Source organism: Drosophila pseudoobscura, chromosome 4 (genome assembly GCF_009870125.1).
Source record: "Drosophila pseudoobscura strain MV-25-SWS-2005 chromosome 4, UCI_Dpse_MV25, whole genome shotgun sequence".
NCBI classification, from domain to species: Eukaryota; Metazoa; Arthropoda; class Insecta; order Diptera; family Drosophilidae; genus Drosophila; species Drosophila pseudoobscura.
In genome coordinates, this window is record NC_046681.1 from 14,519,091 (window position 1) to 14,538,166 (window position 19,076).

At 42.8% G+C, this 19,076-nt stretch overlaps 1 protein-coding gene across 7 annotated transcripts; it reads left to right on the forward strand.

Moving 5' to 3' along the window:
• The first annotated feature begins 263 nt into the window (after positions 1–263).
• On the forward strand, positions 264–18,632 carry LOC4816129 (protein phosphatase 1 regulatory subunit 37 homolog). Of its 7 annotated transcripts, XM_033380809.1 has the most exons (8): positions 2,494–2,712; positions 3,686–4,707; positions 11,383–11,585; positions 11,644–11,962; positions 12,023–12,883; positions 12,950–14,283; positions 15,203–16,733; positions 16,825–18,632. In XM_033380809.1, the coding sequence occupies exons 2-8, from the start codon at positions 3,963–3,965 to the stop codon at positions 17,427–17,429; spliced, it is 5,598 nt and encodes a 1,865-aa protein (XP_033236700.1). In that variant the 5' UTR covers positions 2,494–2,712; positions 3,686–3,962; the 3' UTR covers positions 17,430–18,632. The 7 variants fall into 7 exon arrangements, with proteins under 7 accessions (XP_033236697.1, XP_033236701.1, XP_033236694.1 ...); XM_033380806.1 differs by lacking the exon at positions 2,494–2,712 and adding an exon at positions 264–374 and having other exon boundaries at positions 11,644–12,883; XM_033380803.1 differs by having other exon boundaries at positions 2,493–2,712; positions 11,644–12,883.
• The last annotated feature ends 444 nt before the right edge of the window (positions 18,633–19,076 follow it).

Below are 19,076 nucleotides of genomic sequence, written 5' to 3' on the forward strand. Positions count from 1 at the left end.
TAATGCATTTTTGTTGTATATTTAGCACTAATGCTGAAACAGTCTCCACATTTAAAAGTTATCTCATCGAAATTTTGCAGTTTATGGTCTCGCTTACCGAGAATATGTATCGGGATCGAGATATACATATAAGATTAAAATTTAATGAATAGGTCATTACGAGAAAAAGTCATTATTACTTTAAGTTTATAGCAGCTTGCACAAAAAAATTTTAATAATATTTAAAGGAAATAGGGTATAACAATTCCCATACTCCATAAATATATTGTCGATATGTAGTTACCGGGTAGTTACCATGTAAAACTCTGTTAACTGGGAGTTTCGCGGCTCGGACGTAGTACATTTTTTTTTAAAAACATCAAATTTAGTGCGAAGTAAGCCAGTAAATAGTCTTAAACTCCGTTCTTAAACTCAAAATCAGTGCAAGTTTGTTGGACTTTGCAGTTTAAGTTTTAATTGCCTGTACGATAAAGGTTCTTCTGACATCATATTTTGTGTTGGTGTTGTGTTTAGCCTACAGAGATATAAATATCTAAATACAGTGAGAGAGAGAAAAAGAGTTGGTTTTTGCTGTTTGCTCAACATTCTGCTTATAAAATAATCATTAGAAACAAAAATATTCAGTGTGTGTGTGTATAATGTACATTCTTATGTATATACATATACATATATACTTATTGTTTTGATGTTGTATTTAAGGGAGAATGAGAGTGTCGAGAGCACACGTGGAAAGGTTGCCAGACTGGAAAGGGTCGTAAGTGTGGTTTACACGTCGCTTGTTCTTGTTATGCAAACATACAAGTATGATGTGATATATTTTACCCCTTTTGTGACCATCACATAAATGGCTGAAAACCGTAGTATAGCCTATAAAATGTAAATGTATGTAAAATGTAATGTCCCTCGTTTTGTGATAACATAACAGCGGAATGTTAACATTTTTCGAAACGGTTTCTTTATTTCGCTCTCAATCGGTAGCAACAATGCATAATGCACAATGTTGACCATTCTTAAACTATGTACATTAGTTATTATACTTGAATCGGCTTATGGTGATTGGAACTGCACTCCTAATCATTGAAAAGGTGAGCCCCTCGGGAAATGTACGCGAGAGTCATATACAGGGAACTAGAGCAGATTAAGAATGTTGTTCGGCAAAAAATGGTTTTGGATAGTAAACCATTCAGGCTGAGCCATTTTAATGGCCGAAAGCTGGAGACATTCGGTATTATAATTGGCATTGGCAAGATGCTTTTAATATATATGCCACATATAATATATCCTTATAAACTTATTTTTTCTTGTGGTTTGGTACCCTGTTCCACAGGTTCAAATATATCGCACATTAACGGAACCGGTTTTGGTAACTGAAGCGGTTTTGAAACGGAAACGACGCGATTTTAGTTTTTGACCAATGAAAATCGTCAAAAATGTTCGTCGAAACGATATCTTCTGGGCTCGATTTATTATCAAAAACAATCAAAGCAATCGCGCGTGGGAGAAAAACAGTGCCAGTCAAGTAGAAAATTGATTTATTAATCGGATAAAATAGCGTGGGCAGAGCTAAGAGATCTATCTAGCTACTAATATCTAACCGAATATCAAAAACGAAGAATAGGTATCATCATACTTGATAATTCGTAGTTTATTTACGGACCGTTTACGGTATTTTTAATACTTTTCGGTATTTTTTGAGGTCTAAATTGAACCGACGGTATATGGGTATATAATGGTATATTTTGTCGATTTCATTAATCTATTAAATTTGATGTTGAACGTTATATAGAAATCCAATAAAAGCAAGTGTTTAAATTCAGCCAGTCAAATAGGCAAAAGTCTATTAGCAAAAAGATTTATTAATCGTATAAAATTATACGGAGTATATATATACGGATTTACGAATAGATATGCGGAATATCAAAATCGAGGAATATGAATAATTCGTCGGTATATTTTTAAAAAGAGACCGTATATTTCGGTATTTACTTGAATCGGGTATGAATCGGTAAGATCAGCATTGCCCCTCAACATGGCGCGGACATTTGCATACCCTGGGGAAATGGATGTTCTAGAACTGAGAAAATGTTTGTCATCTAATGTACCAATATAGGCCAAAACTACTCAGTATTCATTAATGGCGTACAATTATGTGGGTAGAGCTAAAGGTTTTAGTTAGGCAGCATTATACAACGGAATAAAGAAATTGAGCAATTGCAACGATTTTTCTCTAACGTTTTATTACGTTTTATTTATTTGACCTTCTTCGCTAAAACCTTTTTTAGACTAAATCCAACAAAAGCAAGTTTTTAAAACAAGCCAGTCAAGTAGAAAATTTATTCATAAATCGTATAAAATTATGTGGGCATGGCTAAATGTGCTATATAGCTGAGAATATTCCACGGAAGATCAAAAACGAGGAATATGTAAAATAGAATTTTAATTCGTCAGTATATTTACGGTATATTTTGAAAATGAGACGGTATATTTTGGTATATTGCTGAGGGTCGTCACACTGTTTTTCATGTTTGTTTTGCTGTTGGATAGTTGTTGGTTAAATGGTTAAATGCTCTGAAATGCACGCCATGCTGTGTTAATAATTGATAATCTCGTGGTATGCAGTCAAAAAAAAAAAACAAAATAAAAATCCAATCCTTTCGGCCCGAAAGTTGTCCAGATCGTGAAACATAGAGAGGGTGGGGAGGGATACGACGAGTATGTGTATAAAAATGCGCCAAACCCAGAGTTGGCCATTAAATGCCAAAGTGTAGAAACTCAAGTGCAACAAAAATGTGCTGTAAGAAAGTATAAAATTATATATTAAATCGAAGATATCGAATCGACTACTGCGCTGATAAATACTATCCATTTAAAATCGAAAACTCCAGGCAGTTTCCCACGCAAACAGTGACGTAATTTTTGTATTTATTCTAAAACCAAATTCTGCGAAAAGTGAAGTGAGCCACAACAAAAACAACAATAACAGAATAAAGTAACACGAGCGTGCTTGTTATTGTTGCAATTGTCTTTTAATTTGAGTTTTGCATGCAACAGGGCGCGTGTTACACACATACATAGCCACCATACACACACACACCGAAACAAACGCGTGAGAAAAAATATTGGAAAAGGAGGGGAAGTATAACAGAGACAAAAATCGCACTGCTCTCTTTGCAAACGCAAAAGCAAACAAATACAATAACAATTAGGTAATGTTTTTTTGCATTTTTTTGTGAGCGGTGGGAGGAGGAGAGCTAACGTTCACACCCTCTCACTCATTCTCTCGTTGTCTCTTTCTATTGTATTCGTTTGCCTTTTGTTTTGAAACATTACATTGTACAGTGGGCGATAATGCGTACAAAGTGAAGTGTCGTGGTAAAACAAAAAACAAACTTAATAGAAACTAATAATTAAATACAAAGAAAAACACAATAAAATATTTAAATATTTAAAAAATCAAATAGCCAAAAAGTGTAACCAAAATTCTTGCTACTAGTTCCACTGTGCCGTTAGCGGTGGAAATTTTTGAGCGGAAAATTTTTAGTTTGTTTTGTTTTCTGTAAAGTTGACTCTTTTCTGATTATGCCCAAGCGTTTGACTATGTCGAGCAAAATAATGTCGCGTTAACTCGAAACCGAATCGTGCGTAGAATAAAGAATTGTGTGTTTATTTTGTATTCATTTTGCAGTGTGTTTCAAATAAGCCTTCAGATTGATTAAAAACTCCCGAAAATGTAAAAAAAACGTCACATAGAAGAAGCGCGCGCACACACACACACCCACGACGCCCCACACGGAGGACACTAAAGGTGGTGGTGCCACACACACACTGTACATAAACAAAGTGATTTTAGATGATAGATATCGGAAAAACTACAAGTTCGAGCCATCAGTAGAGCAATCAACAACCATTCGATAAAAACAGCAACTACTAGCTAGCGGTGGCAACAAAAACGATTAGCAACAATGCTGCACAACAACACTCAAGATAATGCAGAGCCAACAACAACAACAGCAACAACAACACCAACAGCAACAGCTACAACAACAACGGGCCATGAAACGGAGCCAACAATTTCAACGCACTTTGCGACAACAGCAGCCGCCACAAATGTGGCGACCCGTGTAACGGAAACAGTGACAGTAGCAGCAGAGGCAGTTTCTTCGCCGCCCCCCGCCGCAACAGCAGCATCGCCAGAAGCAGCAGCCGAGGGCCAAGCACTGACAGCTCCACCATCGACATCGTTGTTGCTGCTGTCACCTGTGGCCGAGAGAACCGAATTAGCTGAAACAGCTGATGTGTCTGGTGCTGCAAGTGCAGCTGCAGCTGCGGCTGCGGCTGCGACTGCTCAGCAGCAGCCATTGTCATCGGTGGCACGGACCGGGCCCGCAGTCGATGTACAGATGCGTACGCACCAAAGACAAAAAATAAAGAGCTACCACGATGCAAAGCAGACAGCGGTATGGCGCACCGATTCACTGGTCTCCAATCCCAGCTCGACGATGTGCCCGGACTCCTCCCTGACACCCGCCGCGGCAGGGGTGGTGGTTGGGCTGCCCATGAGAGGTGTTGTCCTGTCCACTGCGCCAAGTATATTGCAGCGGAAATCGTCGGACAGCTCGTTGCTGGTTGCCATACCCCGTCGTGTCTCATTTCCGGACAACGCGTTGGTCACTGGCTATCTGGAACCGGCCAATCCATGGAAACAAGGTGAGTGAAAAGTACTATAATATAGGATAATGTAAGACAATCGGTAAATGTGTGAAGGAGGAGCTCTCACAGTTTCCGCTTATTTAAAACTCTTTTAAATAACAGATAGCTCTGCCCATTTCCTGTTCACCATTAGATTTCCTACTTCTATATGATATGCAATTTTTCATTCTAAAATCGAGTCGCGGATCCCGGGATCTTATCGCTGCTAACAATATAATGATCGATCGTACAAACACGGAAGCCAAAACCGAGACACTTTGTTAACACTTCTCATTTATTACACACTTCCTGTGCTTTAATTCAATTAAAGCGATTCATTTGATTGCAAATTGAAATGCAATGCAAGAGATCCGAGATACAGATCCGACAGCCAATTGAGATACAATCAAGGGCAGCAGCAGCAGCAAGAAAAGACATATTTTATTTCGAGGGATCAGAGAGATGGTATGGATGGTAGGGGGCAACTGTGGGTGGGTCGTGGGTGGTGGCTGCCAAGTCGATGAAGTGCGCAAAATATTTATTTGCTTTTGAGTGAGCTGTGAATGGCTATGGCTATGCGGATGGTGGATGGGGATGGTTATGGCGCTGCAGTCGATAAATACATACAAACGTGCACATCTACATACGAGTTTTTACCGTGTAGACGCCACAACAAACTGTTGCTATGCACAAAGCGCCATTCGTTGTTTGTTCTTACCCATTCAGGAAGAGAAAAACACAATCATACACGTGTATGGGACATGCAAAGAACTGACAGTGATTCCTTCCTGAAAACCTCATTCTTCGGTGCGCTTTAAAAGGCAGAGAGGCCTGTCTCAGATACCCTTGGGAAGAGAGTGTGGATCATACAGATTATCTTTTTCTGGATCCATTCCGATAAGCTCTTTGAAAGCACCTTTTTGTACCCTACGAAACCATGTTATGTGTGTAGTATTGTAGTTATTGCTTTTCAGTTTCCTTTGATTTTGTTATTTGTTATTTTCACGTCAGTGATAACGAATGAAATCGCTGATAAGATTACGGTTCAGATCGTATTTGCTTTTATTGCTTTTGTTTTGCGTTCATTTCCAGTCGTACTGTGCATTTGCTTTTGCGCACTCTTCACATTCTTATTCTTGTTGTATTTGTATTTGTGTTTGTATTTGTAGCCGGCATTGCTTTTGCGCTCTGCTTTGACTTTGCCATTGCCTTGGACTACGGCGATGGCAATCGTAGGCTCGCTTTGTGCTCGTCTTTCGGTTGTTATAGTACCCTCGCTACTCGTAGACTTTAGGGGTATACAGTGTTTCTGTAGAGGTTGTGCAACTGGAAGAAAGAAGCGATCATTCCTGTGAAACATACATACATCTAGGCGAGTTTAGGATGTAGATTATCTCTCAATCTAACTAAAATCATTTCGATAAGAATGGATAATAACTAGAGATCTACTCACCGATCATATAAAGATTTAAATACTAGAATAAAAATAATATATTTGAGTTTTGATTGAAGAAAAAGCCTCTGTTGAGTTCGATTTAGATCCGCATATCAGAGTAGAGGGTATCTCTTAGTCCGAATATCGCGAAATATCTTGCTTCTGCCTGTTTTTTTGCCTTCTCCATGTTTACCTGTGTGTGTGGACACACAAGCAAACCTGTGTATGTAAATTATACGCATATATTTATATTTGCTTGTACAACTGTTTGTTTATTTCGATTCTTTTCTTGCCTTTGTTTTTATGTCTTTGTGCCTGTGTTGTGCCTTTTTGTTGTATTTGTTTTTGCCTTTGGTTTGCTCTTACACTGTCAATTCGTTTGTGTGCCCCACTACGAGCCCCACTTCGCGTATGTGATGTCATCGTTTGTCGTTCAAACAAAAGCACAATAGTCCCCCTCCCACCCGTCCCCGAGGAGAAGACATCATTATGACAGACAGAAACGAATGAAAGAAAGAAAGAAAGCAAATAACTATAAATTTACATTTGTACAAATACACTAAATTCCGTGCATTTCTGTAGTTTGCCGAAGGAACTTGAGTTATACATATATGTACATACGTATGTATGTACATATGTGTGTATGTATGTATGTATATGTGGGACCAATCGATATACCTTTTAGTTTCTGGGCTTGGGATAGGGTTTTTTGTGGGTGAAAACTAACCTAAGTTTTATTTTATATATGTACATATACGAGTATACCCCGCGTATTCTTCGAATACCTCGTATTTAAAAACACTCTTACATAAAAGTTAATAATTATAGGAACACTTGCAGTGCAAAAATGTCACGAGCTCGATTAATGCTTGCTCGTTTCCGATGTAATTAATTTATGCAATTCCAAATCCAAATCCAAAAGCAAAAACAAAGCCCAGCAAAGCGAAGAAAGGGAAATAGAGCCAGATCCGACAGAACATACTTACGGATACAGAACAGAACAGAACAGAACGTGGGTATTATATATTGTATGATTGTGTATGAGTAAGCTTTTATTTTTTTTGCAATTAAAGCAAATGATTGCATTTCGAGTTGAAATGTCAGTCGCCCCTCAAAATGTGTTTAATTACGATTCTTGAGTGCGTGAGTTCTCTGGCTTGAGGTGCGACCGAATTTATTTATTTACTTGTCTGGCTCTAGACCTAGGACACTTATCTTGGCCGGTAATACCCTTCCTCTCGATGTGGCTACAAAATTGGGCTTTGATAATGACAAACGAGCGTCGGTCATGGCGTCAGCCAATTTGTCAATTCAAGTCAACAGCAGCAGCAGCAGCAGCAGCGGCAGCGGCAGCGGCGGGGTTTGATATCACTAATGAGATAAGGGAAACGATACGCGATCCGTGTTCGAAAAACAGGTTGGAAAGCCAGAGAGGAACAACGTTAAGTGAATACCCTGCCCTCAAACTGATGATTTTGGGGAAAACTCTGTGGAACCAGAGAGTATAATATATACAGAATCAAGGCTTGTTTTCGCATGGTGTACTTAAGGCATATTTCTGTCTTTAATTTTCCTTAATACGGGCTTCTTGAGACGATCTAACTAGCTTTTGTGCATTATAATGGATTTATACATAACCTTCTACCCTTCGTTTCAAACCCTTGAATGATGATTCTTAGTCATGATTCTAGACCCCATTTAAATAGATTTCAATCAGTCTAGCATCATTCGGGTGTGCGTGCACTTTTCCATTTTTGTTTGCTAAACAAATAAACACCTTAGTGGCAGTTTTTTTTTTGTGGTCGATTGTCTTTTGGCGTTCCTCTCTCTGGTTGTGGGGGATCATTTGGGAGTTTTATACTCGAGCTGCCATTCCAAAATCAACAAAACAAAAAAAACACTCGTACAGGCGGCAAGAACAAGTTTCCGACATTGTAAATGTTTAGCAGTAAATTAACAGCAATTTAATTGAACAATTTTGCTGCTTCTTGTTGGTGTTTGTTTTTTGCCCACCTTTGCTTTTTCTCGTACATTTGACTTTTGCTTTGACTTTGCGTGAGAGACGACGACGTCAGCAAAGAGCCAGAGGAAAGGCACAGAAATCAATAGAATAATAAAAAATTGAAAAGGCATTTAATAGACGTAAACGCAGACGCAGGACAGAGGCACGCGATTCAAAAATGTCTACAGAGAATGACTTATAAGTACCCATTGCGAATGACGTGGATTTGCTGTAGTACAAATTTATCAGAAGCGAAAGAATACACCTATGTACAGACATGACTCCTAAATGTGCCTGAAAGTACTACCATCCGATTATTATCATTATCCGACGGCAATTCTTCATTTTTCTAATGCCCAGACGGTAAACAGGGAAGCAGTGGAATAGTCAGGGCGATGACAAATAAATTAAATTTAGGAATATTTTTGCATAAAATTCTCAGGTGGGGATTGTGTGGCTTGTTTTTGTTTATATTTTGTGTCATTGCCCAAACGAAATCATTAAAAATAGATCGCAAACAGAAATTTTTAATAATAAATAAGTGCCTGTTTGCATAGCATTTTGGGTACATTATAAAACTGGTCGTGGAACCGAACCCAAGCCACATTTCCAAACAAGAAAGAACCACCAAGAGGCAGGTGAAAAACAAAAAGAAATTATAGATTCCCCTCAGGTATACGACTGGAGTAAATAATTTTTACAAATTCTTTCAAATCGTGTTTGAATATCATTAAAAGATCATTTATTGAGGATCTAACAATATTATATTCTTTACTTCCTTCTTGAGCGAAAATTGTACAAGAATTAAATTCTCCAATTTCCCTATTATATTTCCCCTTTATCACCTATGTATTTATCCTCAATCCTATAAGAAATATACCAATTGTAGTCTTACGATAAGTCTTTCTATAGAAAGTTCTTTGTATGTCCCCTATTTACACCTATGTATGTATGTTTATTCGGATCGCTATTAAAGTCTTTCGATAAGGGAGAACAGTTCTCAATTCTCAGAACTAGAATTAGGCAGATATTTTGATCAATGAAATTGAATAAGAGCACTGATTAGAAGGCTGATTATAGCTGTCTATAGCTATCTTTTCCATTATCCATGCTAGGCAGTCGGATGTAGTTTATTTTTTCATTTAAAAGTTGTTTATTTTCCATAGTTGCGCCGCTAATCTTGCCATGGTTTTGCCTTACTCTTCCGATAAATGCCATATAATAATAAATAGTTTAATAAATTGAAATTATTTATAATTATTGCTGAAGGAAAAGAACAAAAAGCAATGCAAAAGAAAATGTCACTTGGTCGTCACATTGTCTGCCCCGATTCGTGTCGGTGTGTCTGTGTGATTCTTCATAAATCTCTGAATATTCGGAAATATTCTACTCAACGCTAATGAATCACTTAACAGATGTTCAATCCCAAGGCACCATTGGCGGATGGGGATGGGAGGAATGGGTGTGTGAGCAGCGGAGCTATTATATAGATGAAATAGATTCGAAAAACACTTTTGAGCGCTTGCCAAGAAAACGAAAAGAAAATCTTTTTTTGCATTTTGCCATCACAAAGAGATTTCTTGACAAAATTTCCCGTTCTACGAGTACTCGTTGTATGTGTTGGCAGCATCAAACTTTGTGGCACATCTAAAACGAATCGTTTAATTGCCTCTAACACCGATGTGACTAGATAATGCAATGATAGATTAATTTGTTTACGTTTTTCGAATTCGAACGAATTCGAAGTCCGTGTCCGTGCCAGTGTCCGTGCCAGTGTCCGTGTGTGTATAATTATTTATAAAAAAGTGCACTTGGCATTTGGCACACATCTTTCTTTTTGGGGGAGGGGGTTTGCCATGCTCGTGTTCTTTGAGATTCTTATTGCGATATTCAAGATCAGTTTCGGGCTATCTAAGATTCTCTGTTATCATTATTGTACCGCCGGTATAAAATATCAGATCATATCAAATATCAGCAGAGGGAATGCTTTAAAGCTCTTCCCTTTATAAACTCTAGTCGTAAGATCTATAAGTAACTCAATATATGTCTCGGGTATCCCTATTGTCCAACTTTTATAATGATCTGTAAATAATTACATTCAGAATGTAGGAGAATCAATCGTTTTCCCCTTGAAAGACTTCCCAAAAAAGTCTCATCGTTGGGTTCTCATCAAACTTGAACCTCTCCAAATTGTAGTTTCTGTATTCTATATTTAGTTTCCCCCAAATGATAGACAGACAAACAGACCCCCACCCCGCAAGAAGTGTCCAACGCGAATGAGTTGCAAATTACAAGTTCACGATTTCATGTCATCCAATCCCCCCACAGTCCCTGCCCCAGTCTCAGTTCCAGTCAAAGGCAACAAAATCGTTTGGAAATTGCCGCCGCAATTTCATTTAATTTTATTTTTTTGTGTGGACAATTTGTCTATGTCGACGGTCGCTATATGTTTGATGCCCGACGGCGGCAATTGTTGATGACGACTATGGCTCATAGTGGGAGAGGAGGCGGAGGAGTGCCTGGGAGGTGCCATGGAATCAAACACACTCGCACGCGCCATAAGTTCTAGTTATTTGTCATATTTGACCATACGAGTATAATATATCTTTGTAGGCACATACTCGTATGTTCCACTCTGAGATGGCGACACTTGATTGGGCGGAACGTAAGAATCGGAAGAGTTGTCGACGTCTACGAGTTTATTGACTCAACAACAGTTTTATAAACTGTGGCATTCCAATCGATACAGATATCATCTTTCCCATTTTTATAGCTCTTTGATGTACGTAATCATCAGAGGGAGACAACTTTTTGATCAATTACGGTCTGCTTTTCGGTTTTTCCCTTACGAATACTGTAGATCTGACAGATTCAAAAACGAACGTCTTATTTCACAAAACCATTAGCAGGACATTCGCATTCGATGATGTTTCTGGTATGTCATCGCTCGTTGAACCAATGTCGTCATGCACACGACATGTATTTTGATTTGGCATTCGCGGGGATACTCTTTTCCATTCTTCGCTTATGCGTCGAAGCAATGGGAGCAGTCTTTCGACTCGCTCGTCGCGAATGCTTGCTGATCGAAAATTTAACCAAAATTTTGCCCGATTTTGGACCCTAAAATCACAATAATTTTTTGAAACATGAACTTTCCATGTCCCCCCTTAAAATGAAAATCATCGATTCTACAAGTAATTCATCTTTCAGTTATCTTGATCTTAGATTTCTACAAAAATCCATTGCATTTTTGCAGCCTGCCTAGTGAGGAGCATTACCGAGATCGTGGATCAGTACGACCAGTCGTGTCGGAAGCATCGCACAGAGCCGCTAGAGAGCATCTTGAATCACCTGAATGGGCTGGATCTGACGCTGCAGGCGCGGCAGCCGCTGCTCTCCCTCAAAGGCAATCAACTGACGGCCAACGATTGCGAGGCCCTCGAGGAGATATTCAAAAGGGTAGGAAAAGCTTATAGATTTTGTTTCATTCGAATGAAATGCATTCTTCGATTCCCAGATACAATACAAAACCATCGATCTGTCGGAATGCGCGCTGGACGAGAGCTGCTTGAGCCCGCTCTTCCAGATGATCGAGTACTATGAGGCGGCCATCGAGCTGGATATATCGTACAACAAGGAGACGATGACGAAGCGCTGCTGGGAGCTGTGCGCCTACATGGTGGAGCGCAGCCAAGAGCTGCAGCTGCTCAATGCCGAGAGCAATCAGATCACCCGACTGGGAGCCGAAAGCCTGGGCCGCGCCTTGCAATCCTCTAATCTACACACGCTCAAGTTGGAGCACTGCGGCCTGAGGGGACCGCCACTCACCGAACTATGTAAGCAAATGCCGAACGAATCAAATTATTGTTTTGTCTACTATTTATGGATTTTTACAGGCCATGGGCTTCATAAGAACAAGATGCTCAAGGAGCTGTGGATGGGCTACAACGATCTGGAGTGTACGGACGCTAAGCACATAGCCGATATGCTGCGCTACAACCACAGTCTGGAGCTAATCGACATAAGCAACAACAACATTCGGGACGAGGGCTGTATGTATCTGTTGCAAGATCTGATCCTTCAATCAACAGAACTGGAACGTCGACTGGGCGCCCTGAAGCGTGCGCGAGCCATAGAGGTGGATGATTCCATGGAGACGGACTACAGTCCATCATCAGTGTCCCAATCAGAGACGAACTTTAGTTTTTGTGAAGACCGTGTGAAAGATGTCGTCGACAAGACCAATGACGGGGTGTCGACTGCCGCTGGCGAGCCATCGACAGCTGTGGAGCAGCCACCAGCATCCTCGAGCAACAGCGAGGCAGCTGTGGCGATCCTGGTAGAGGTGGAGAACGATAACGAGGACGACAACACCGAGGATGATACTGTGCGCACTGTGAAGAACTGCAATGGCAGTAGCGGCGGCGGCCAGTCAATGCTGGACAAGCTGCTCTCAATGAATAGCGACAGCAGCAGCAGCATGGAGGAACCGCCATCCACGGATACACTGGCTGCCTGTTGCTCCGAGGACATAAGCGAGATCAGCAATGAGATATTTGATGCAAGCGGGAAGCAACAGCAACAGAAGCCACAGTCAGAAGAAGCAAAAGCAAAAGAAATTACTGAAGGAGCGACAGAAGAAAGCTCGACAGATGTGGAAGCCACATCGATGGCTTCTGCAGCCGAGGACAGCACGGAGGAGATACAACAACAGCAGCAACAGCAGCAAAGTTCCCAAAATGAACGCAACTTATGTGGTAACTATATAAGCATCCACTTCAATGAATATATTTCTTATAAAGGGTTTTTAATTTCATTGCCAGATATTACTCCCTCAACAGAGGCTAAAACCGTTGAACCGAAACCCAATGAATCCTGTGTACAGAACAACAACAGCATCAACAACAACAACAACACTACCCAAGCAGCAGTTGCAGCAGCAGCATCAACAGCAGCGCCACAAAATGATAAAGATACTGGGGTCAGTCTCAGTCACAGTCACAGTCCAAGCGCAAGCTCCACGCCGCCAGCAGGCATCTATGAAGTAACCGCCGAGGAGAGCGATTGCTGCATCAATGGCGGCGGCAATGGAGTGGCAATGGTGGGCGGATCGCGACCGCTCGATGTAAATAAAAACACCAAGAGCGCAGGCGACGACTTTGAGGACACGCACAGCATGGACTCGGCGTTTGAGAGTGCATCCGAAGGTGATATTAGTCGCCATCTGCCCGACGAGTTTAGCCGTTTGTCCGTGTCGCTGGAGAGCACGCGACTGGATGACATGGCCAAGGAGATGGGTGGCATTGAGACGGCCACCATTGCCACAGAGTCTACAGAGTGTCTGCTGGTGGCAGAGGAGGCGGCGGCGCCTGTGGCGGCTGCGGTCACCCCCACGCCGCTCCCCAATGATTCATTCCAGCAGCCGAAGGTGACCATTGCCGAGGAGTGCCGTCCAAGCACATACTCCTATACCGGTCCCAGTCCCACGCCAACGCCGCCACCGCCCTCCACATCGCCAGGCGGGGCAAGCATCGGAATGCGACGCACCGAGTCGAGTTGTGCGTACCTCAATCAGTCCACGCGCAATTGGTCGCACAGCGCGGAGAGTCTGTGCAGCGATATATCGTTGGATGGCAACAACAGCAACAACAGCACCAACAGCACCGGCAACGATCCCGATTTTGCGGATAAGCTCACGAAGAACGACACGCTTTCCAGGCGGCAGCTGGCGGAAGCGGCCAACCTCGAGGCAGCCAATCGGGCGCCCAGCGGCCTGAAGGCCCTCACCATGTGGAATAATAACCTCACCAAGGAATGCGCCGCCAGTGTGGCCGAGCTGCTGGAGAAGACCATTTCGCTGGAGCTGCTCAACATTGGAAAGAACTGCCTGTCCAATGATTTTGTGAGCACCATCAAGGAGAGCCTCACCAAGAACACTACCCTCACGACGCTGGGGCTACAGAGTGCCCATCTAAGTGCCAAGGGTATCGAGACACTGGCCTCCATTCTCAGCTTCGGGGGCAACAGCAAGCTCCAGCGCATCGACATACGTGACAATAAACTAGAGGTCGAAAGTCTGAACATAATCGCCGAGGTGCTCAAGTCCAACAAGACCCTCACCCAGATCGACATCAATGATGAGCCCAAGCGTCTGACGGTAGGTTCTTCAATCGGTTGCCTGTTGCACCAAAGATAATCCGTTCCTCATTTTGCCAAAGAAATCCTCATGTATTCTCACTGCTCAGCTCATCCGAAATTAAAATAGAAGTTGAGTTTTGTTATTTGTTGCGATGGTTCAGTCTCTCATGTTGTAAAGCAAATTTCAAGGCGTTTCTATATCTTGTAACAATAATTTACTTTGGTGTGTTTTCAATGTTTTAGGCTTAAAAATTCTACTCTAAATGTTCGAATCCATGTCCAAGACTTCGTTTAATGTTTAAAATAGAGTTTATTATAGAGTTTGTAGATAGTGCACATATCTCGTTATATTTTCGTGTTTAAATCTGCTTTACAAATTTTTTGTGACATTGTTCTATAGACTTTATTCGCTGCATCCTAGCAATGATACACAGTGTGCATTTGCAAGGATATTTAAAGTTTCGACTAACCAAAACTCTAGCGTTTTCTTACATGTTTTTTTTTTTGTCTTTGGTTTTGTTTTGTTTTGGATGGTTGATCATTTGATTTGGAATTTTAATTGAATCGTTTTCATTTGTGGACACCGTGTCGTTTCGTTGTCTCCCTCTCATCATCTCTCTGTTAAAGTTGCCCATAGTGCCGATAGTAAATGTTATACCGCCATCGCCATTGCCCCAGGAGTTCGTAAGTAGAATCTCAGATCAATAAATGCTCCTTCTATTGCTGCTGCTGCTGCTGCTCCTCCTCTCCTCTCTGCCACTCTTAAAAGCTTGGCTTGTGCAACAAAAGTTTTAACAATTTTGCTATTAACAAGCCACACAATCGCACATATTCGCTGCCTGGTTCCGACTCCTCTTTCAGAACTAAAAACACCAGCTAAAACGTGTACCACTAGTTTAAGGAAAATCACTGATTAGATTTGTTATCTCTTTTTGCAGATTGGCAGCGATGCCCATTTGGACTACACGCGAGTACTGGATACAGTGCGGTCCATGTGCTTCAGGAATGAGAAGATGCAAGCCCAGGAGCTGACGGAGAAGGCGGCGATTGTGGGCGGCGCCGGCATCAACAGCAATAGCAGCAGCAGCAGTGGCTTCAACAGCGGCTATCGGTGTCGCGGCGGTTACTACTTGGGCTCACGGAAGATCTCACTTACCTGCCAGAGCAGGCCATTTGTGGACGCCAACACAGGCACTGTGACGTCCTTGGCAGCAACCGTCGCCATGCCCACATCGGCCGCCGCCCTACTGGAGGTGAAGCGGAAGACGGGCACGCGTCTCCGTTCGCCGGGTCCCAGTCCGCCCACGATCTCGCCGTCATCCTCGCCGAATCGCAGCCGCTTTCATGTGTCCCGTGTGGCGGAGGTCAGCAGCGGCAGCATCAGCAGTCCGCTGATCTCGCCGCTCGCCCAGATGCCCCCGCAGCATCCACCCACGCCGCGCTCGGCAAGCAGCTGCATGTCCATACCCACCATCGGCGGCTGTTCGCCCAGCGGCAGCCAAAGCAGCCTAAATGCGGTGGGTGTGGGCACCCTGCCCACGTCGAGCTCGCTGCCGGCCATGGCCTCGGTTACGTCCTCGACCCAGACCATAAAGCGGCTGTCGGTTTCGCCTCGGTCCCGCTTCCATGTGTCGCGCATCTACGAGGATCCCCAGGTTCCAATGGCCAATCGTCAGCTGCCACCCATCACGCCGCACACGCCACCCATTGATCTGCCGCCCACACCGATGTTGAAGTCGTCCCGGAAGGCGGTGCAGCTGTCGGAGGCGGTCGAGGCAGCAGCTGCTGCTGCTGCCACTGCCACAAGCGGCAGTGTAGTGATCATCAGCAATGTAGTAATTGTGGAGCCAACCATAGACGAACCAGACGAGAGCGACGCACAGCGAAACAGTACAAATGCCGACGAGGCTGCGGGACAGAAACTCTCTCCGCATTTCTCCCACAACTCCCCCATTTCATCCAATTCATGCTCAACATCGCCCGGTAGCAGTGGCAGCAGCATTAGCAGTGGCAGCACCAGCAGCAGCAGCAGCACCAACGCTTGTGCCGGCAGCAGCAGCAGTAGCACCTCCACCGACATTACAGACTCTATTAGCTCGGGCCCCCCATCAGGATGCTCTGAACCAGTGCCCAGGCTCTGTCCGTTGGCCGTTTTTGGAGACAATGATATAACCCTTACCAAGGAGTCGGCTGCTGTGGTGGCACTCTCGGCCGCTGTGCCAGCGCCAGTGCCAGAGGCAGATCCAGAGACAGTAGAAACAGAACCAGAACCAGAGCCAGCGCCGGTAAGCAGTCCACAGCCGACGGCACGTTCCCGCAAGACCTCGTGGATAGCCAATCCGTCGGCGGTGGACAAGCTGCTCACACTGTTCAATCCGGGGACGATATTCCAGCGCAGTTCCTCGCCAGAGCAGAAGGCCAGTCAGCAGCAGGTTTCAGGGGCCAACACCGCCACAAACAATGCACAGAGTTAGTCATCCCAGTCGATTATATTCAGATCCGGAAGGATTAAAACAGTTTATCCATGGTTTTAATGTATTTTATTCATTTCTATTGACAGCAGCAGACGATGGTAATGCCACAACACAAACATCCATTCTGTCGGTCACGCGAAAAACTTCGCCCTCCTCCTGGACCTCTCTGACCGGCGGGAGCCACTGCGCCACCTCAAACTCTAACTCTAACTCAAACTCCAATTTGGACAGCGTTTCCGGCACAGGCAGTTCTTCATTCCTGGACACGGCCTCGCGTCAGTTGCGTGACTTTAGCAAGCAGGTCTTTCGACAGAACATCTCGTTCAACAACAGCGGCGATGGGGCAGCCAGCTCGGGGCCAGCAGGCGTCCAGTTGGATGGGAACGGGGCAACGGGTACGACTACTACCTCGTCGTCGAGCAGCACAGAGTCGGCCTCGCCGCCGGAATGCAATGCGGCTCATATGCCGCCTAGCCTGAAACGGCAGCTGAAGGAGAACATCTCCCCAGAGCACACCATCAACGAGGAGACGCTGCACACGCTGCAAAAGCTGTCGCGAGTGGAAGATGTGGCGACCCTCAAAGCGGAGGCGGCCGCAGAGTTGGGCGACATTGAGATAGTGATGTACAGCGAGGTTGTCCATTGCCTACCTGAGGAGCCGACGCAAAATCAGAAGTCGGAGCCGGAGTAGAAGGCCTCGAGCATAGTCTTGGAGGAAACGCACAGCACTGAGTAGGATGATGATCGGCTACTTACAAACAAACATAGAACCTAAGCAAATTTATCGTGTGCAATTGACAATGTTGAGCGGCAGAGAAATGGAAAGGAAAGGAAAACCGACTAAAGAACCACCCACCCAGCATTCCCATGGCGCTCCTTTGAACCGAAACCACCCCACCCGCCTTGAAAAATGATGATGACGATGATGAAAGAATGTGGAGGGGCCTCTCTTCGAGACCCTCCTGTAACTAAAATAACTATTAACAGAAAGAGAATCAGAAACAACAAATATGAAGAAGTACACAAGTTAGTGGTAACTTTTGTTTTATTTTTGGTTAAATTCGTTTTAAGTTAAAAAAAATACTTATCGACCAGAAAACAAATTACACACAGAAGAGAGAAAATATAAATATATTTTAATTATGAAACTATGAAAACTATATATGATATATGGCATATTAAATGCAAAAACTAAAATGGATAAACTTCTATGAATGTATAAAAACTAAAGAAAACAAAAAGAAAACCTGTACACACACATAAACCATCCCCAAGAAAAGAAAATAACTAAATGTAAACCATCCATTGGCCCACAGTGTCGCCGAGTGTCGATTGCTGGATATTGAAAAGTTGCATAGATCTTATCTAGGAAAAACCATGTGAAACTTAATTGAAAAAAACTTGTACTTACCCATCATCCAAAAACCCACATTGTTATACACATTACTTAAGTTAATTTTAACAGGAACGAAACGGAACTTAATTAGGGAAACCCTCCCACCATATATGGAATGAAGGTTGGGTGAGCCTGCCCAAGTATTATGAATTGGAATAACTTTCAAAGAACACTTAAATTAGGTACTTAATCAACATAATTAAACGGAAGAAACCACACCCAAATCCTGTAGGCAATCTTAAGTTCAATGACATTGTGCAATTAATCGTACATTCTTATACACAATACACAACACACACACACACACACACACACACATACAAAACGGAAATGGAAGCGCACGCGAAAACTAAACAAAACAAACGATACGATACGAAACAAAACAAAACAAAACAAGCACCCAAAATAAATCCAATTGATCTCATTATGTGATATTTGTCGTAGTGCCCAAAGCGTTCACTGTAGTACGTGTATCTTACATATAACCAAAACATACGAGTTAAGTACATGGTGTACGGAAACAGAAACACTTTTGCTTTAAGTAAGCTTACTCAAACAAACCCAATACCCCAGCTAAGACCCAGCATCTCTGAAACATATTCCCTGAACAGCAGAATCACTATTTAAGGAATGCAACTTTTCAGCAATGCCAGCACTCGATGAGGCGACACAAACGCAAACCCGAACCCAAACCCTATATTGACCCACACCACATATAATATTTATATAGAAATGTAAACATATTTCGATTCAACGCCCAGATCTTGTAAATACCGCGTGTGTGTACTCGTGTACTCTCTCTATTATAGAATGTGGCAGGAGAAAGCCTCTAGACGGGGAGCTACACCCAAAACTTTGAGTTCATTTTAAATATTTTTTGTTTCCTTTTAATTTTTTTTTGCTCTTTGTTAATGATTTTGTTTTTGTTTACCGATCATATTA